This window comes from Brachyistius frenatus, unplaced genomic scaffold (assembly GCF_029030835.1).
Source record: "Brachyistius frenatus isolate BFR_SWC_R1_liver_20210118 unplaced genomic scaffold, ASM2903083v1 Contig_35, whole genome shotgun sequence".
In the NCBI taxonomy this organism is placed as follows: Eukaryota; Metazoa; Chordata; class Actinopteri; family Embiotocidae; genus Brachyistius; species Brachyistius frenatus.
The window spans coordinates 3525421-3547274 of NW_027210634.1; the positions used below are offsets into that span (position 1 = coordinate 3525421).

At 42.9% G+C, this 21854-nt stretch overlaps 1 protein-coding gene across 1 annotated transcript in view; it reads right to left on the reverse strand.

Moving 5' to 3' along the window:
- mctp1b (multiple C2 domains, transmembrane 1b) overlaps positions 1 to 21854 on the reverse strand; it is a 30982-nt gene that overhangs the window by 3093 nt on the left and 6035 nt on the right. Inside the window, 19 exon segments of the mRNA XM_069700992.1 lie at positions 7 to 104; positions 217 to 326; positions 465 to 565; positions 1397 to 1450; positions 1553 to 1663; positions 1849 to 1968; positions 3283 to 3357; positions 3479 to 3580; positions 4116 to 4218; positions 4462 to 4564; positions 4669 to 4762; positions 4847 to 5033; positions 6209 to 6339; positions 6533 to 6700; positions 8594 to 8632; positions 11044 to 11167; positions 11639 to 11718; positions 11815 to 11957; positions 12061 to 12175. Coding sequence (XP_069557093.1) covers positions 7 to 104; positions 217 to 326; positions 465 to 565; positions 1397 to 1450; positions 1553 to 1663; positions 1849 to 1968; positions 3283 to 3357; positions 3479 to 3580; positions 4116 to 4218; positions 4462 to 4564; positions 4669 to 4762; positions 4847 to 5033; positions 6209 to 6339; positions 6533 to 6700; positions 8594 to 8632; positions 11044 to 11167; positions 11639 to 11718; positions 11815 to 11957; positions 12061 to 12175 — 2058 coding nt within the window.

Here is a 21854-nt window from a genome sequence, read left to right on the forward strand (position 1 = left end):
ACCCACCACTTGAACGTCGGACGGCACTCTGGACAGGAAGTCAAGAAGCTCGTTGCTATCGATCATGTACGGATCGCGAAGCTTCTTGGTGAATTTATTCACACCTGCAGAAAAAAGAAGAGATCGGCATTCAGACTCACATCATAGCTCTCTCTCTCTCTCTCTCTCTCTCTTTATATCGATCTATTTCATATTTATCCCTGAATCAGGACTCACCCCATGCGAGCACGAGGTACCGTAGAGGAATGAGGTAGAGGAGAATTGTGGCCAAACATAAGGCAGTGATCGCCAACCAGCTGAGAAAAGGCACGGTCCAGTTAAAGGTGCTGCAGTGGGAGGATAGAAAAACAAAAACAAAAAAAACAAAAAAACACTGGAGGTCAATTAGAGTTGATTCTGAGTCGTCTCCGTCGCCTGGAAACGCCACGACCTCCTGCATGGAAAACGAGGCTCGTGACACCTACTTCTTCATCCTCTCTCCAAAGGACGCCACCTCATCCAGAGCGCTCTGCACGCTGATGGCCACATCCTGGAGGGCGTACAGTTTCTCCATGAAACCCATGTCCTGACAGGAACAGGGAGAAACACAAGTCAGGGTGTTTACTTAGATTTTTATAGTCACATCCTGACTTCGGGAACTTCCTATCGTAGTTCAGATAAACCTGAATGTGCTGCTGGAGTCGTGTGAAAGAAAACAGGATACTGTTGTTTTAAAAAAAACCTGTTTCCAAGAAAGTTGTAAAATGTAAATAAAAAAACAGAATGTGATGATTTGCAAATCCTGTAAACCCATTTTTAATTGAGTCATCAGTCAAACATAAATGTTGAAAGCGATGAATTTGATTGTTTTGTAAAAAATATATGCTTATTTGGAATTTGATGGCAGCAACACATCTCAAAAAAGTTGGGACTGGGTCATGTTTACATGTGTTGCATCACCTCTTCTTTTAACGACACTCTGTAAACGTTTGGGAACTGAGGGGACCAGTTGGAGGTGTTTTAAAAGTGAAATGTTGTGCCATTCTTGCTTGATATAGGATTTCAGCTGCTCTAAAGTTCAGGGCCTCCTTTGTCATATATATACAAGTATAATTTGTTTTTATCAATAATTCTTAGTATAACAATTTTTCTTTCGTTTATAACTCTTTGTAATTTACGTATTTGTGTCGAACAGGAGCCTTAAAGACAGTTTAAAAATGCAGCGTTTGTAGAAATGCTTAACGTAGAAGATCAATTGTTATCAGGAGTGAAATTAATTCAAGGTTAATGGTTAGTTGAATTTCAGCCGCTTCCAGTTTGCTCAGGCGTCTGCAGTAATCAGGATACTCGTATTTATCATGCACGACAGGGAAGAAGCGGGTCACAACTGAGACGGGCAGCGGCTCTCCGACACTACCTTGTCATCTTTGTCCTCGTCGTCATCTTCCCATTCGAACATGGCCTCCGCGGACTGCACAGCAGAAAAGGAAGCAGCGATCACTCATCTGATTGGACGAGAGACGTTCGTGGAAACAACGTGGTGCTTGTTTGTTTTTGTTCTGTGTTTTCTCACCACGTCCTCCGAGTCGCTGCCGGGGGAGAAGAAGTAGTTCCAGACGAGCAGCAGCAGCAGCCCGAGCGGCAGCATGCAGAACTCGAAGTTCCACACAACCACCACGAACAGCTGACAGGAAGCGAGAGGTCACGACACTCAGTAAAAACGTCACTCTGTCTGTGTGTGTGTGTGTGTGTGTGTGTGTGTGTGTGTGTGTGTGTGTGTGTGTGTGTGTGTGTGTGTGTGTGTGTGTGTGTGTGTGTGTGTGTGTGTGTGTGTGTGTGTGTGTGTGTGTGTGTCAGAGGTTTTCGTACCACAAAGGAGATGATGCTCCGCTGTGCCGACTCCCATTCGAAGCAGCTGTTGATGTAAGGGCCGTAACTGATCAGGGCCATGATGCACCTCTTCACCCGGTTGAAGTTCTGCTGGAGCAGCTGGGAGACACAAAGGAAGCAAGTTTTTTTTTTTGTGTTTTATTACCATCAACACGTCTCTTATATATATATATATATATAATAATTATAATAACAATAGTAATTATGGTAATATAGCATAAGAAATAATTAAGGGTAATTCTTTTTTTACACTTTTGTGAAAATTTTTCTTTTTTATTCTATTCTGTTTTGAATAAATGCGTATTCTGAGTACTTATCTTTCTTATCTGTATTCTTAAGCTGCTGTGACGACAAAATTTCCCCGGGAAGGGATTATTAAAGTCTTATCTTATCTTAATACAAATGGCTTTATGCAGTTCTGTATCATAAAAATGATGTTCAAGTGCAGATAAAATGTAAAAACCAGATAATTTTTGATAGTTCTTTTGTCAATCTGAGTGAAAAAAAAACCACAAGGACTAGTTTGAAAGAAATTAGATTTTGCAACTTTGTGTAAAAATAATTAAAGGTGGATATGGGCGGGGCTTATACCAGCAGGTCAGGCATTATTGAACAAAAAGCATTGACCTTTATTATAGCGCCCCCCTAATGGTTGACATGAGTCAAATCTTTTCAGATAAGAATTTTCAGGGCTCACTATCTTCTACTGAAATTTCCCCTTTGCACCACCTACAGTTTAGGCTCCGCAACTGTTTGTTTGGACGGAATAATAATAATAGTAACAGCAATAATAATAATAAATATAATCGGAGCAAAAACAGTAGGGTTCCACCGCCGTTGGTGCTTGGACCCCTAACAGGGTCACTCAGAGTACACAGACCTCCAACGAGGAACTTTACTGCCACCTACTGGATTTTAACATGTATTGCACATCCAGTAAACTGACTGTCCAAACTCTCAGTTAAAAATAATTCTAAAATCTGCCACGTGATTCGGTTCTGCTTCAAAGTTTTATTGTTTCTTCCTCGAGCTGTGCAACAACATAAAAATCAGGCCGACAGTTTTTCTGTAATCCTGCTGACAAACAAATAAACAAACAAACAAGCTGCAGTGTTCTGGTTTCTATCGGCGTGTTTACATGTGCAACAACACAACGAGGGCACGAGACCGACTGTAAACTCACTAACCGATTGATACACACAGTCAGCAAAGTCTGTTTTTGACATCGCCACAGCGACAAATGTGTATTAATCCACCTCTGAAAATAGTCCCAAATAAATACACTGCTTCTTCCAGTTTGTTTGTTTTAGGAAACTTCTGGGCTTCAGAATAAAAGTAAAAAAACAACAAAAAAGAAGTTGCATAAAAAACGATATAGTCATGATATCACGAGCTGTTCATTTACACGCCCACCTGTTTGGAGACTTTCGGCTCCTCCTCGATGTATTTCTGCTCTGCGGGGGCCATCGTCCTCAGAGCAGCTTTAACCTGCAGAGGAACACACACACACACACACACACACACCGACGACGACGACAGGACGTTCAAATCTGAGACCGTTTTATTCTGCAGAGACGAAAGGACGAGAAATTCCCAGCGCGACACTCACAGTGTTGTAGATGACGTCGATCTCCAGGTAGAGGAGTCCTTTGCTCGGACCCGTCAGCTCCTTGTTCTTCAGCACGAAACCCTTCTGCTCTCCGTTACGGATCTGGAACACGCACGACTGGTTAGAGTGCGATTTACTGACTTTAAAGCGTGTCTGCAGCTTTCCAAATGGACATTTGAATCCTTCCTGGAAACGTACTTAAGAGGTCAACTTTATTTATCTGTATCACAGCTTTCTTACAGCGGCTGAACATTAAAAGACATTAACTTGTGTAAAAAGTATAAATAAAGCTCATTGAAGGTGAGTTTGTAGTTGTTGTTTTTTTTTAACTTCTCTTTTGGTTTTTAACCCTCCAAAATGACCCGCAGCTGTGTTCAACCAAGTTCTATTTTATTTTATTTTTTAGATTTTATATGTTTATAAAAAAAATATATTTAATTTTTTATTTATTTATGTCACCAATAATCCCCAAAAATATCAAAATAAAATAGAAGTTGGTTGAACACAAGCTGCGGGTCGTTTTGACCCTAGGACAACGGGGGTGGGGTGGGTTGGGGGGGTGGGGGGAGGGTTTAAGAACAAACCAGCAGTCATCCTGTGATTTCCTGTGTCTTTTATGCGCTTTAATTACACTCACGGTTAATAGAGGAATGGCCACTTTCCCCAGGAAGTCGGCGCTCCTGTCTCTGTCCTCGTCGAACAACGTCACCTCCAACACCGAGTGGATGTCTTTCACATTACTGAGGAAGCAGACAGAAGAGGGTTAATGCTGCAGACGGATGCTGACGATGAGGGGTGTCCCCCCCCCCCCCCACCGATCAACGCTGCATCTCGGAGGAGCCGTAAATGTCAAAGAACGGTCAAACTCTACGCGGCCGAGTTTGAATACTTGACACGGCGATCCTTCTGGATGTTTTTTTTCTCCAAACAGACCAACAAAAAAAAAAAACCCACAAAAAAACCCCGAATGGACGTAGACTCACAAGGTGAAGACTTTGTTCCACTCTGGGTTGAGGTTCTTGTAAACAGTGTGCGTCTGCAGCCTGTCGTTGTTCAGCTCCAGCACACAGAAAGGGTCACTTTTACCTGAGAGACCAATCAGATTGGTGCTTCACGTCACATTCACATCTGCGTTACGTTAATGTAATGAACCAGAGGAGGCAGGAGATTTCTTTTTTTTTTTTTATTACCGGTTACGTCTGCAGCCATGAGTCCCACGGCTCTCATCACCTTCACCTGCACGATGCCCACGTCTCTTAAGTTAGAGAACGACTTCATCGCGCCCTGGAGGAGGAAACGAAAAGTTCATGCCGTAAAAACAAAGATCTTTTACCATTTTTTTGCGGATAATTCATGCGCGCTGCTTACGTATCGTTTGTACGTCTCGTGGCGCTCCTGCGGGTCGTCCAGCGGTGTGACGGACAGGTCGTCGATGGAGACGGCGGCCGAGGCGGTCAGCGTGACCAGCAGCACCACGACGCCCTTGGACCCCTCCAGCGGCAGCTCCAGGTGATGGGTCTGCTCCTTCGCCAGGTTGCAGAGGTCCAACTGGCAGCTGGAGCACGAACACACCGAGCAGTCAGTCAAAACTTAGTTCAAACCAAAAAAAAAAAAAGGATTATCCCACAGAACCGTACGACCCGAAAAATGAGCCATAAATGACAGTTCGGTCGTGGAACAAAACCTCGACAGAGTTTTAAAATACAAATTCAAATGGCTTTTAACGAACGCGTGGTGCACTCAGTCATAATAAAAGTAAAAAAACAAAAAAAGTAGGTTTGAAAGACACTTTCAAACCTAGCACCGGGGGACGCCCCGGAGAGAAGTTCATTTACTGTTGTTTGTCTGCACCAGAAAGAAAACACACCGGGAAGCAGTACTACGGTAGGCCTCTGATTAGTAATCGAACGACTGAGATCTGGTGACGGCTGCGTCGCAAACCGAGGGAATGCTCCACAGAGATACTAGTCTCGTATCTCGCTGTATCGCCATGCTGTCCTTTTCTCTCTCTGCTCCCCCTCTCGCCCCAACCGGTGGAGGCAGATGGCTCCGGCCACCTCTGAGCCCGGTTCTGTCGGAGGTTTCTTCCTGTTAAGAGGGAGTTTTCTTCCCACCTTTTCTGTTGGAGGTCCCAGCTTACGTGAATGAATTGTTGAATTGTTGGGTTTCTCTCTGTAATGTTGTAAAGTCTTGCTGGAAGGACTTTTAACGTGTTAAGTGCCAATGAAATAACCCGCGTTGTGATTTGGCGCTGTATGAATAAAATTGAATTGGATTGAATGAAATCCCTCACTGGCTTCGTGCACTCCGACGGGGGAGGATGGATTTTATAATATAAACTGATGTTTTGGCACAAGAGAAACTTTAAAAAGCTTTAAAAAATATGCCAAATACCATCATATATATAAAAAAAAAAAAAAAAAATTAAACTCTGAAGGAAGCGTAATAAACAAATAAAGCCTTTATATATACATTCTTATGTGTAATTTTAGCTTACATCTAAACAAGAGGACTTAAAGAAACCTGTTGACCATTCGGGCTACTTTTCAGGGCCGTGTAATATTTAGGCCACTGAGACCGATTTCTTCTTGAGAAATCGAGCTTATTTCATGAACGACTTTCTTCTCTGCGCAGTCGTCGTCGTCGTCATCATCATCATCATCATCATCAAAACACCGAACGAGTCGGAAACAATCTTGGACAAGAAGGACCAAACGACACCGAGCTGACCGTCCCATGAAGTCGTCCTTCCTGCCGGTGTCTCGGTCCCACACCTCGATCTCCAGCCCTCCTCCGTTCTCCTCGTACAGATGCAGGTCGAACTGCTCCCGCCATTGTGGATTCAGCGTCTTTGGCACCGTCTGCGCGCGCACGCACACACACACACACACACACACACACACACACACACACACACACACACACACACACACACACACACACACACACACACACACACACACACACACACACACACACACACACGTCTCACGTTTGTGGACTCAACAAACGTCACTGCGTCTCCCTCGGCGGACCGGCGAGCGGCGGACGTACCTTGCTCCGGTACTTCTGGGGCCCCAGCCTGAACCTGACGTACGGGTCGCTGAGGCCGTTGGGGTCCATGGGGGTGAGGTTTCGACCTTCGATGAGCGCGATGTTCACGATGCCATGCCACAGCTGCGACTTCCGATGCAGCTCCCAGAAACGTATTGACTGCTGGTGCTGGTCCGCACACGCACACATGCACACACGCGCACACACACACACACACACACACACACACACACACACACACACACACACACACACACACACACACACACACACACACACACACACACACACACTGGATTTTACTCATCGCATGGCAGGAAAATCATTAATGCAGAGCCCTGTTCTTCTTTGTCTAACCGAAACTTGTCCTACACCTTATAGGATGTGTACATAGTTGGGACTGAACCAACAAAGATAGATTGACCCGAAAGTTTTCTGGATGTTATCAGGCCAACAAAATCCAAAAACATGGCAGCATAAATTGTGACAAATTGATGTGGATTTGTCTTTTACACGTTAAAATAAATCTAACGCGGAGCGTAATAACATCACTTTTGATTTTAAAAGCTGTTTGACAAAAATAAAATCTTAATTCAAGTTCAGCTTTTTCCAGAGATCTTTTTTTTTGTCAACTGACGTGTGCGGGCGGAGGTAGATAATGATTTAGTGATGTGATATATGACTGGGAGTCCGCACAGGGTGTTTTATTTTGAAAATTGTCTGGATGCTCTCTCGCTTTTCCGCCGTCTGACTTCCTGCCTGGCCAATCGGCTCCACGCGCGCCACCAGCGGTGACGTCACCCGTCGGTTTGTGAACGGCCGTGATGAGGACTCAAGTTAGAATTTTGACCGGCGCCATCTTGCTGGTTCAGAGCGGTTTGGAGGAGGAAGTGACCATATTTGGACGAGCTGGTGGGGAGGAGCGAACGGTGGCTCTGACTGATCCGGTTGGAAAGCCGGCGATACTACGTCCCGCCCACCGAAAGCTGTAACCTGACTGCCCCACAGGCCTGTCAATCAAACAGACACGCCCGCCCAAAAACACGTCTTTTTGAAGCTTATTTTCTAATTAATGACGGGATTATTTTCAAATGGAGATCGAGAAAACTAATACGAAGGAGTGACTTTAGCTAACAACACCGAGATAACTGGTGGAGACGCTTTGTATTTGATGAGAAGTTGAATGGGAGTTTATGGAGCCGGAGCTTTTTGGAGACAATCTCTAGTGGCACCCGGTGGTACTGCAGCTTCAGGCACTTCCACATCGACCTCATTTTTCAGACGTCTAGAATCTACTCTGTGCAGATGATGCAATCTCGTCAAAATAGACTCTATCTGCAGGGAGCGCCAACTCGCCATCGGCGGAGGTCGTGTCGGAGCCGGAAGGCGACGTAGCCAGAACCGGTGGAAAATATATTTACAACGTGTTTTAGTTTAGTGTCGCTAGAAAAGGTGCGGTCAGGAATTTGGACTTTTTCTAACTGGTGATTAGCATTTGACAACTTTTAGTAATAAGTGTGGTGACTGAAAACTAATGAAAAGACGCAAACCAGCAATGACGGATTGTTTCGTCTTGAGGGCGTAAATTCATCAGCAAACAGGAGGAAATGGTGCATTCAATGGGAACTATTTTCGGCGGCGGATTCAGCGGATGTTCGGGGCAGCAGAGTGGAGGATGTGGGACTGAGTGTTTTTTTTTTTTTGGAGCTCTACGGCACAAAGAAACAACAAACCGGGAAACATTCACTGGTTTGAGTTTCGTTTTTAACTGCGTTTGGATGACTTCGGCCTGATAACATCGTGTTCGGACACAGGTGGAGGAACACAGCCGGAGGTGGAAATGACGGCGACACGTGGCGACAAACCAACATTCACGGATGTCAACACAAAACATGGCGCGACGTCTATTTAACGTCCGAGCTGTGAAATAAACCTTCGACACAATGAACTAAAGAGAGACATGAAGGTGACGAAGGTGTCAGAACAGTTAATGCAAAACCTGAACACACACACACACACACACACACGACGACAACGATGATGATGATGGTGGAGATTTACCTTCGTGGATCGTTTCCAGGACCTCCTGAGCAGCATAGTCTAAATATACATCAAAACACATCATTTAAATTGACTCTTGCAGGGGGGCGAGGAGACTAAAGGGCGACTCTAACTACAGAGGTGTGATTTAATTAAACAGCAAGAAACCAGAGGATAGCATTCGGGCCACTAGGGGGCGCTGTAGGACAGATTTATTTCCGACTACGAGGTGCTAAAAGCAGTGATGAATCGTGAGATTGTAAGAGTGAACGTTCATCGCGCTCGTTAGCGAGACTTTGAGAGTTTTCCGATTTGAGTTGATTCTGTCTGTTATTATTCATTATATTCCCCCTCTCCTCCTCTCCGAGTCACTGATGGTAACCGCAGCCTCACAGACTTCCCATGATTAATTTATACTCTGAATAAAACATGAACGAGACATGCTGTGTTTTAATATCTTAGAGCTGATCCGTGGAGACCGTCTTCAGACACTCAAAACGGGATAAATGTAACCGAACGGCGATTTAAAGATTTTGGTTTTTACCACGCGACGAATAAGAAAGAAAAGGTGCTGCTGAGTTGCAATGTGGGCAATGTAGAACTAAAACTTAAAATATTTCACCGTTTTCTGCTTTGACTTCAACCATTTACCCTTAAAATAAATGTGTTTCTAATTAGTCTCCAGCTCAGTATTTCATCTTTTCTTTGTACAGAACATAAGTCATTTGAAGGTCATTAAGATGCAAACAAAGCTTGAGTTTATTTAGATTTTTAGGCTTTACATTCAGGGCCACATTGAGATCAGTATTGAGGAGAAATGTAGCAACAGTTTTCTATAATTCACGTTGATCTTTATTTTATTCATAAGGAGTTATGAGGAGAGATGAAGCCCCCCCCCAAAAAAAAAAAAAAAAAAAGGAGATTAAATCCTACAGAACAGCAACCAGGAAACTGACGGAAACGTCTTATAAAAACCTGTAAAGATGAACCTGATGAGCGTCCATCAGATGGTTGTGAACTAATTTCCTCTCTAGGTTAAAAAAAAAAAAAAAAAAGAAAAAGAAAAAAAAAAGCTCGTGGTCGGACTGGGAGGTGAAGCAGGAAAGGCTCACTCATCTACAGGAAGTCTAATCACCACCGCACTCACTTTATTCACATAAGGCCTCCAGCGATACATCTTAACCTCCTTCTGCGGCAGGAAACACAAAGACGCATTTTCATAGAGTGAAAACTGAACTAAAATCTATTTAACTGTGTGTTTTTATACACAGGCATATGAGCAGGAGTGATTTAATTTCAGGTTGGAGGGAAATATTACATTTTACGTCATTTATTTGACAGTTTAATTTGCTTGCAATTTGAGAGGATTAACCAATTAGTTAATTGGCAGACTGATAGAAAGTTAATTGAGATAATTCATTTTAATAATCAAGTAATTTATCATGCGAAAATGCCACAGACGTTATATAAAGACGGACGACAGGACAGCTCCCCAAAAGTGACATTGAAAAATAATTGGGTGCCCCCTGGTAGCTGGTAGAAGTAGTAATCATAAGCCCCGCCCCCTCCATGTTAACAGGTGAGAAGGGAGCCAATTGGTAATTTGGTACATATTATTGGGGCATTTCCGTGCATCGTACATTTTTCCTAATTATACTTAGAAACTTCTTGGATAAAACTTTCAATGCTCGACTTTTACTTGTAAATATTTTATACTTTTATTCAAGTAGAATACACCGTGTGTGTTTGTGTGTGTGTGCATGAACAAACAAATATTATACTGAGCTGATATTACTCTTGTAAGTAAGACGTCTTAATCCACTGTTACTGAAATGATGAGTAGATTAATGTATTAGTACAGTGATTTTTAAAACAGAGCAGTGTCTGACTGTTACCTGCAAATATCAACACTTACCTGAGGAACAAAATTATATCACATAAAACACAGCATTATATCATAATTTTCTGCAAACTGAGACACATCATAGTCTTGTCTTTCTGAGATTATTCAACTTTCTTAGAAAATGATTTGACTAATTTTACAATAAATTACTGTAAAATAGGTCAAAAAATATTTTGAAAGGAAAAAGAGATGAGATACCTCACATTATAAAAACACTGTACATGTGATGTATATATTATTCTCAGCTCGGTTAACGCTGCTTCATTTTAATTTTGTGGTTTTGAGGCTTTATTGAGCTTACAAAACCCCGAATTTTACTCGTGGGAGCATCAACCCCGAGCCGGAGGAGTACAAAGACGAACAGCTGATTAGTGACTCTAAAGAAAAATAATTCAAATTTAATGATTGAAGGTTTAAGCTGTTCGCCGTGTCAAAAAAACTGATTAAACTGTTGAAATTGACAACCGTTTAAATAAATATATTCATTAGCTGCCACTTCTGACTGTAACGTAACTGGTCGGGTGTTTTATTGTTGTCAAATAAAGTTGTGTATCATCAGCGTACGTACCCCCGAGTCCCGTTGCTCGTCGATGGGACTGTCTTCGGGCGTCAGGGTGACGGCCAGCTCCAGGGTCCCCAGGTCCTGATCGGTGCACTGAGGGTCCATCAGCACCAGAGTCACCGGTATCGTCCTGGAAACCAAGAACAGGTGCTGCACGATAAGTTCTGCTGCCAAGCACTGTCAGTCAGAAGTGATGTCTCGATACAGACTAATTACTGGATTACATTCAGAGACCGTGTTTTGTTTTGGGTTTTTTTTTGTATGTTTTTTTTTTTGTTTGGTTTTGATTTGATTTGTTGGAGTCAGAAGTAGGTCGGGGTGGATGGTGGCACTTCACTCTAACAAAACAACCACAAAGAGACAAAAAAAACTATTTTTGACATACAAAACAACTACAAAGAGACACAAAATGATGAAAAACAACCACAGGAAGATCAGATATTGAACAACTCTCGCTGGGCTCATTACTTTTACTTCCACATTATTATTATTAATTTGATCATATAAAAATGACTGTATGTTATATGCCCTTGTATTATGATGAGGCAGTAGTGTAGTTGTGTTTGTGGAGCGTGGGGACTCAAAACATCTTGCGACAGACCTCTGCTGCTCCAGAGACTCCAGGTAAAGAAACGCAGCACCCATGAAGTCATCGGGGAGGCCGAAGTCGTAGTCGAAGACCTGCAGAGGAGCAACGGCAAATCTCCACTGACGCTCATTAGGAATTCACATGGAAACGCTGTGTGTGTGTGTGTGTGTGTGTGTGTGTCTCTTTACCTTCACATACAGCGGCTCGCTCAGACTGTCCGTGATTAAGGTCGTCTTCTCGTCCCACACCGGGTTCAGGTTCTTGTTGATGGTTTTGCTCCTGAACACCTCTTTACCGCCGAGCTTGAACTTCACATACGGATCGCTGGTGCCTGAAAAAAGACGAATAAATCCGTCACATATACATCGAAAAATCAAGAACAGAGAAAAAAAAAAGAAAAAGAAGATAAACGGGTGTAAAAGACATGACTGCACCTCCTCTGTCTCGCACGGCCAGGTTGTGTCCTCTCTTCAGCTCTATCTCCAGCTTGTACAACCCCGAGATGGGGCCGGCTCGCTCTGGAGGGACCCCCGAGGAGCAAGAAGCACCCTGTTTGCAGAAATTAAAGCATTAATTTGCATGTAAAAAAAAAAAAAAAGCCGTCACTCTGTCACCGTCCTGTCACCAATGAACTCACCGACATTTTCTACAAAAATTTTTTACTTTTTTTTTTTTTTTTTCGTCGCTTTTTCGTTTTTTCGCCTTTACCACCTCGGCTTGCATTTGCATCCACGCCGGCTCGCTAAGTGACTGAAGTGTGTAATTCGGCTCGGTAACTCCGTCCCAGGGGCGACCGCTGACAGGAAATTACACGAGAGGCTTCCTCCCATCCGACCACAAAGAGCTGATATTTTTTCCATTTCTTGTTCAACTCTGCTTCGGCAATGCGGAAACAGAACATATGTGACAGATACCCCGCACGGTGTTACTGAACTTTGCTTTATTATGTTGTGGGTACAAGAAAGAATGAACGTTTCTATGAACTCTCTAAATATTTATAAAAGTCTGATCGCAACAGGCTGAACTCTGCCAGCTGTCTCACCAGCATTGACCACACTTTGATGAATTTACAAAATTCTGCTACGTTTGCATCATTTATAACTTCAGCCAGCGCACACAAACACTACGCATGGATTCAAACCAAGCACAGGCCCAACGGGTCAGGAGACCCGGGACCACAGCCTCTGTTTGAAGTGACTGCTAAAATTTCTGCTTGGAGGGTTGGTTTAAGAACTACAAAGAGACAGAAAACAACTACAAAGAGGCAGAAAACAACAAAGAGACACAAAACAACTTCAAAGAAGCACAAAACAATAACAAAGAGGCATAAGACAATTACAGAGACACAAAACAACCACAAACAGAAACAGAAACAAAACAACTACAAAGAGACACAAAACAATTACAAAGAGACGCAAAATAACCACAAAGAGACATAAAAAGCAGCATATTCCTGAATCTCTGTAGCCCTGCAATGTAAAACAACTAAAACACACATGGAAAACAGGAATCTATTATGTATACATCTTCAGGGAACTAATTTATTTGAACGGTCTTACACCTTTTCCCCTCTAAAGATGTTTTTTTTTTCCACAGTAATCTGCCTCCTGCTAAATATTCTCTTTCTACAATGAAAATGAGACAAATCGCAACACCAGAATCAAGAAAGTGGTTTTAAAAGTGAGTCTTATGACATCTGAACTGTAATACACATAATTGTTTTCCACAGCCACATAGGCCTATACTGTACTATCACGTCATAGAAGTATTGATCAGAGCATCTCTGTAAGTGGGAGTGTGTGTATTGACAGTGTGTAGCGTTCCCAGCAGATTAGTTCTCTTGCATTTAAAACGACATGCTGAATACATGCTGAAGCACGCGTATTCACTGACAAATGTAGAATCTAATTTTCAGATTTTTAACCTGAAACTTGGAAATAATCACAGCAGCATAAGATCTGTTGAAACTTGCTCTGACATCTGTGCAGAAGATTCTACTTCCTTCTGCATGTTAGCAGTGGTTTAGTTGCGGGTCTATGATCACATGAGGAAATTCAGTTTCACATAAATACCAGTAAAGGTGGAGTTTTTGATGTCTAGTCGTGTTGTGGAGCAACACTTATTGTCACTATTTTACTGACGCACAGTTAGCAATAAAACACCAAAAAATTCATAAGCAATGTTGAAACTAGCACAAAATCGAAACGACCTCACGTTAAAACAAAAAATAGTAAATGCCCAACAGGTCAGTCAGGGTCAGTTTGAAGTGGCTGTTAACATTTTTTGTTGGAAGGTTTATGTAAGAACGACAAAGAGACACAAAACAACCACAAAGAGACAAAACAACCACAAAAACACCACAAAGAGACACAACAACCTCAGAGACACAAAACAACCACAAAGACACAAAACAACCACAAAAACACCACAAAGAGACACAAAACCCACAAAATGTTAGCTTTAACCAGCAAAAACAAACCACAATATCTGCTTAAAGGCGTTTCTGACTTCTAGTCGTGTTATGGAGTGACAGTCTTTGTCTTTTTTACGTGCACACGGACTCACCTTAAAACTAAAAAGTCATAGATTTCAGCCTGTGTGGCTTCACGTCAGCGAGAATCTGCCAAGAATTCAATTCTAGACTCCTTATAAAAGGCTGCTAAGCAAAGCTAGCCGCATGCTAAGTGACAGAGCAACAGCCCCAAAGATGTTTTGGTGTGAAACACTTGAAAGTAAGCAGAAACTTTGTTTACACAAAAACAAACAAATAGCCCGATAGTGTTTTTCTGGAGTCACAATGTGTTTTTCTTGTTTCTGTCTTGTAAGTGACACTTAATAACTTCTCACACCTGTTTTTTTTTTTTTTTTCATACCTCGATCAGCAGCTAATAAAAAATACATTTCCCTCAGAGTTACTGGTCAAAAGTACATTTTCAGTTGATGGCAGTGATGCACACCGTGTCAGCGACTTCAAAACCATCGCAGCAGCTCAACCTGAAAAAACGTTAAACACACTAGTTATGAAACACAAGCTCGCTTCCTGAGGCTGAAAAACTTCTGAAGTGTGCCAAGTTCTGCGTGGGCATTTTGCAAGTCCCGGAAATTGTAAAAAATAAGTGTAACGCCTGTGTAACCTGAAGAGGCTGAGAGTGTGTCGGGGGGGTTGGACGCCAGATCGTAGGAGGAGGAGGGCTGGTAAAGTTATGGAGTCTCCCGTCCTCAGTCATGTCACAAGTGGGGCAAGTCCAGGTCAAACCTGAGGAGGATAAATAAGGAGATAAAGGCCAACCAACAGGCTGCTGGTGTGAAAGGAGGGGATGAAGTATTCCAGGTCAACTTTATGTAGCTGAAAGTTCTCTAATAATATCACCTTATGGAACTGTTTAAACCGCCATGTTAGCAAACAGCTATTTATTTTGAGCGGTGGAACTCGTGACCTCGCGGTTGCAACACAGAAAGTTGTGTGCCACCGTATGCTTGTCATTCAGGTCGTAAAAAAACAGTTGCTCGGAAACTGCAACGTGGATGGCGTCTAGAAGCCACGGAGGCGAGCAATTTAGCAAGCTAACAGGCCGGTGAGGTAATGCAGGGAATGCAAAGGCACAGAGGGAAAAGACGAGCAACAAAATCTATGAAGTTATGAAGACAAACCCTACGTGACTGAAATCACGGTATGTTAGCTTAACATCTCACGAAAAATGAACTTCCGTGACCTCTGACGTTTCTGTAAACGTCATGACTCGTGAACTCGAGGGCTTATAGAAAGTTCCAGATTTGTGAATACCACAAGAGGGCGCCGTTCATACGGACTCTTCTCGTGTACACGGTAAATGCGACAAGTGTCCACTGGATGAATATACATATTATATTTTGGTATATTATTATATCAATATTTGTTCTTTTTTTTTTTTTTAGCTCTGTTTTTGGTCTCCACTCGCTTCCTGAGGAAAGTATCTGGCTCTCAAGCTGCTAAAGTCTCCATCAATTCATGTCGATGTATATATATAATAGATCAGATCGTGATTAGCCTAGCTCAGCATTAAGACTAAAAACAGGGGGCAGCTGCTAGCCTGGCTCAGTATAAAGTCCAAAAACACACTTTGTCTAAAGCCTGTACAAGTCCTGACAAGTTATAGAGGGGTAGACTTTTGACAAATGTGCTTAGCTCTGAATTTTTTTTTTTGAGGAGAAAGGTGACGTCTGTTTGTTAAGTGTGGAAAGTCGGTACTAGCTTAGCTCGTTCTAAAGTCCAAAAACACACCTGCCAACTCCCCTAAAAACTCTAAAACTAACACGTTGTATCTTATTTGTTTAATCTGTACGCAATCACAAACATAAAAACAACAGCCCGTATGCTTTTTTTAGGGCGAGGTTTCGGTGGTGGAGCTAATTCGCGACAAACAGCAGCGTACCTCTCCGCCCAGCGCGTAACTGACCCTGAAGCAACAAACCGTTTTTGGTTTTTTTTTCACATACGTGTTTGCATAAAGTTTAAACACAGTAGATTCAACATGTTAGCTTTGTAGGTGTTTGTATTGTGTGTTTTTTTTTTCTTTAACTCTGGGCTGCAGCAAACCAGCAGTTTCCCTCTTGTTTTCAGCCTTTACGCTAAGCTCACACCGACTGCAGCTGCGTACTTTACACACACAAAAAAAAAAAAAAACGCATCTTCAGTCTCAAAAAGAAAGGAAACGTGTTGCATGAAAAGTGCCTATCGTGTGCTTTTGTTTGGCGGCTCTCATCGGGGAATGTTCATACAGTCGCTCTGCAAATATTTTCTTTGCGGCCGTCCAAAAGCGACACTTCGCCTCCAATGTTGACTCGTAGACGGTGGCACGGCACCAAAAAAGTGTCTTCACTCGCGCTACTTCTGATCACCTCGCCGACTACGAATGAACCGATTCGGAGCGTGAGCTAAAAACTGCAACAAAAACTAGGCGGTGCGGTCAGGGAGCTGCAGCTTGTTAACCAGAGTTAAGAGTTACCGAGAAGTCTGCTAAATACCGAGAATAGCATCACACAACTGTCTGACGCTCGCCTATTTTCGGGACTGCACGTTTGTGTTTGAGCACACATCTGTGCATCAGGCTGCAATTAGGAAGCTAATTATTGTCACTGTATTTCACTTCATAGCACCTGAGACTTTCTATTCATCCCGAGCTGTATTTGATACATTTTTTTTGTGTACAGTGAACCCTCGCTATAACGCGGTTCACCTTTCACGGTCTCGCTGCTGCACGGATTTGTGTGCATTGAAATCACATCTGTGCTATATGTGCAGATATATTTAATGTCCAGTTCTATCTATTTCAATTGTAAATAAAGGTTACTACTTCATTTCACCTATCACGGTTTCTATTTGGAACGTAACCCCCGCGAAAAACGAGGGTTCACTGTATATAGTTTGTGTGTGTATTTATTCATTGGTCTAAGAAATTATTTGTATCTATCTTATTTTATTGTGCATTTCTTTTTTTTTTTTTTAACCTAACTGTGTTTCTATGCTGCCTTGACGACTAAATTTCCCCACTGTGGGATTAATAAAATCTAAAGTCTCAGTCTACAGTTGAATTTGCCTGTGTTTTTATTGATGAATTAGGTAATTTAGTGGTTAATAGGTGTGTAAAATTTCCCGCAGCCAAAAGTGACACCTTTAAGCTGACTATTTGGTCCAACCAACACCTCAAAAACCCAAAATATGTCATATATTATCATGCATGGCAAAGAGAAGCCTCACGTTGCTTAAAAAAATGTCTAAAACAGATCAACCGGTTATCAAAAATGATATTTTCTTTCTCAATTAATCGACTAATTGTTGCAGCAGCACCGTACTGATTTCTTTTTCCCATCACAAGTAACCCGATCTAGTAACCGCGTACGACCACTTGAAATACCGTTAAATGTCCGTCGAGAAGCACGTAACAAGATATAAAATGGAAATTACAGACGCTGGTGACGGAGGCTGAAAATCAAGTCAATAAAAAGGCCTGAAGAGAGCTGATGCTGAGCAGTATATCTCCTTCATGTCATCATAACATGAGGGCTTAACCCTCCTGGGCCCATCGGCCCCGCACACTCTGGGCTGTAGAGACTGTAGAGGTCGATACTGAAACTAAAAGGCGCCCAGTGCACTCGTTCCAACAAAGAAAGTGAAAAATTGTTGTTTTTAAAAAAAAAAAGAAGTTCAATCTCTTTTTTATCTTTTTTTCTTCGCATCTCGAGAAACGTGCGAGTTGTTCACTTTTATATTCACACGAGTAGACGATGAGTAGGAGTTCAAGCAGCCCGCAAAAAAAACAAAAAAAAAACCACATCAAAACACATGTATGATGCTAAAAACCGCTGCTGCTGCCTGGTTTTAACTGACCGAGGAAACACCTGCCACCGGAAAACGCACACACGTCCGTAACGCACAGTTTCTCACACACGGCAGAAAGTAAAAGCACTTCCTGTTAGGCAAAAACACCAAATGAGCTTTTTTTTTTTTGCAGTTGTAGTTCAGTCAGAATAAATTAGTTGTCTCAAGCTGCCAGTACGAACATTAAAAGGGATAAGACTGATGATATTTTATCATTTTGTTATTAGCAACAATCCAATTAAAGGAGAAAAACAGCTAATTGGGGTCAGAAATAGTCTTTTTTAGCATTTACTTTAGTTTCATTGACGACACAGCAACCGGCTTCAAAATGCTGCAACATATCAGATTTTTAAGCGAGGCTAGGCTATACATATATAGTTTATACACACCTTTTGGCCAACAGCAATTACTTTATTTTTACGCTGTCCAAGTATTTATAATGTGTTTAACATACCTGCTTCGTCTCTAGATTTACATCACACCTGACACTGTATTGACAGGTGTGTGTTTGTTGTTAAAATCCGAATACACAAAGCTGAGAAGAAAAATACTTTTCAGGGACAGAACACTAAAGTCGGGGACTCGTTCCCCAAAATCTTGTTCTCGTCAACATAATTGAATATAACCCCAAAGAAAAGTTAGTCATGGGTTGAAGTAACATGCAATAAAAGCAGCATCCACTTTCAAATCAGTGCGAATGCTAGCAGGCTAAGCTAACAGGCTTTTACTCTGTTAGTAATTGCTAGTTAGGCTGGCTGGCTTCTACTTTCTCAGCAGAATGTAAACTTAAGTGCAAAATGCCTCTACTTAAATGTTTATCGCTGTAAGAGGAACGATGGATTAAATAGCTTGTGGCTAATTGCTAACATTAAGGGAAAAAAACAACAACTCTTTTCCACATTAATGTGTGTAGAGTTTCAAATAGCATCCGAGGCTTATGGGTACTGTAATGTTAGTTTTAATAAAAACCAAACTGGTATTTTAAGTGTCGCCTTCTTTTTTGGAATTGGGCCAGAAGTGACCATATTTGGACGAGCTTGGGAGGAGCGAGGGGCGGACATGACTGTGAACTTGCAAACACTATGCCCCGCCCACCTGTACCGGAAAACCTGACTGCACTCCGGGCCTTGTCAATCAAACAAACACGCCTCAAAACATTGCTGTGTTTGAAGCCTAATATCTAATGAACGCTGGAATTATAATGACTTGTGGAAAAGCCAGAGGTTTCTTGGAGCCAGCCCTTAGTGGCCCTCATCGGTATTTCACTTTGAGGTGCCCGGTTTTACTTTTCATACTCTTCAGACTACGAACGTTTTTAGATACAGTTTATGGATAGATCTGGGCTTCTTTAGTACCGCGTTTCATGAGCAACGAAGCGTTTTGAAAGTCACTACTGTTCCGAAACACACCTGTTCTGGCTTCTTCTCCATGGTAACAGAAACCTGAGGCTCATGGGTATTGCAGTACTTCCACCAAGACAAATCTAATTACAAAATAATGGTTCCTCCAAAAACTGACGGCCATAATGTCAATCTGCGGGCTTGTTATGGTTTGATAGGATACAGTGTGCCATCATGTCGTCCAATCCTAGACAGCTTTGTTGACCCAATGCCCGAGGGCCAACCGTCTGGATCACAGTCTGGGTCACTGCTCACTCACAGGACAGTGATTGAGTATTGATTAGAGTCAGATTTGACCAGCGAAGCGATCCAGAGGGAAACCCGGAAGTTTATAACACCGATCTAATTACCCAGAACGAACGTACGGCCGAGTTAAGGTATAAAACACAGGAAACAAACATGACTAGTCCGGGACACGGTACCAAAAATCAAAGGTGCCGAGCGAGCTCACCGACAGCAGCCGTCCACACGTGGCGACGAAGGTAAAAGAGCCATCCCAAGAGGCATGGCGGAGCAACCTTCGGATCGCTCGACGGGAGTCTGCCACCGAGGCCTCCCTGAGAAAGAGACCCAGGGTCGGGCAGGAAGGACAGGGGGGTGGGGAGGTGGGAAAGAAGGGATTTCTCTCTTTTTTTTTTTTTTAAGTAGAGTAGCTATGTGGGAGACATTACGAAGGCAGAGACACCGAGGAGGTACCGATACGTCCGGGACGGGTCCAGATTGGCGGGGAAAAAATACCAAACAAAGTATGTCCGAGTAAAACGTAAAAGTTGTGGCAGCCGAGACGGAGCAGGTGAAGCGATGAAGCTGAACGAAAGCAGGACCAGTTGTTGAGTGGGAGGGAGGAAGGTGAGGAGTCATGCTGGTTGGTTCGAGTCTAATCCCTCTCCAGTGGATTAGGCCTTGACCGACAAGTTTCACTGAAGGAACGAGAGAGGAGTCTCTTGAGGTAACAGGCAGATTAACGACCACGAAGTTCGCACCTTAAAAGTTTCAGCTGTTCTGGATGACAGTCCAGTTTTAAAAGAGGAAAACATCATTTTTGACTTCCTCTTTAACCGCATCTTGGAGATCACAGTCCGAGTTTGAGGTCAGAAATGGGCCGAAACGCAACTCGCAGATAATGTGGACCGTCTCGTTCCAAAGGGGTATGTCGGTTTTCGTCAAGCGGCAAACGAACCGGGACGTCACCCGTTCGGTTTACGAACCGCTGTTTGGCATTTTCGGTCGTCGCCATCTTGCTATTTTGGAGCAGGAAGTGACCATATTTGGACGTGCCTGGGGTGGATCGAAGGGTAGATCTGACTCGATCGCCGAGGACACTGTGACCCGCCCACCTAATCAAAAGTTTGTTTTCTGTTCTGAAATCTGAATTATGAACCGTCTCATCGCCATCTTGGTTTTTTTGGAGCCATAAGTGACCTTACTGGGACGAGCGAGGGGACACTAAGCCACGCCCACCTATACAGGAAACCTGACTGCACCTCAGGCCTGTCAATCAAACAGACACGCCGAGTGGAAAACATCGCATTTCCTGAGAGAAGTTGAATGGGTGTCTATTTGGAGGCAGCCCCAAGTGGCCCTCGGTGGTATTGCAGTTTTAGTCGCTTTCCGCATTGGCTTCCCTTTTCAGACCCGGAAGCTATGTCCACTTTTTAATACAGATTTTGTTTCTTATAATCAGCTTTCGGATGCTGGAGGAACAAACAACAAACAAAAGGACCAGACTCCTAGTCAGAGGACAAACCCTGAAAAGTACTGACATTAGTACTTTTACTGGTGACCTCGTGCGACCAGGGTGTCCAAAGTCAGCTCGAGTAAACTCCAGATCATGGATGGCTGGATAATGCTGACATTAGCATCCTTTTACTACTTTCAGTAAATACAGGTTTGTCCATTGACAGCTTAATTTTAGCCTTTAACTGCGCTTCTTTTTTTTTTTTTACAGTCAGAGTTTAGCGGTCATCAAATAGAGAAACAGACAAATTCAGCGGGACTTTCGGTGACAGAAAAATGCACGAGGGACTCTCTCACGCCGAGCTGAAAAGAAACGGGTGCGCAGGAATTAAATAAATGAATAGTAGTTACTGGACGTAACTGCAGTTCCATGAGTACATTCCTATTTTGTGTCCGTCCCAAGACAACGGAAGGGGAAACAGTGAATTTATAGTGTTGCGGCAACACAAGAACAAAGAACGGTCTCCGACGGGGACGAATACTACATGACCTGATGGAGGGAGACAAGTCAGGTTTCACACTCATGGCTCAGTTGTCTGCGCGCGAGCACGAGCACACACACACACACACACACACACACACACACACACACACACACACACACACACACACAGAGAGAGAGAGAGATAAACAGTCCTTGATGATATGATCTCGTCTGACGGCTATTTATCCAGCGCAAAAAACAACAACAACAAAAAATAAGAGTCAGCCGTTCTCCACAGCAGAAACTCAG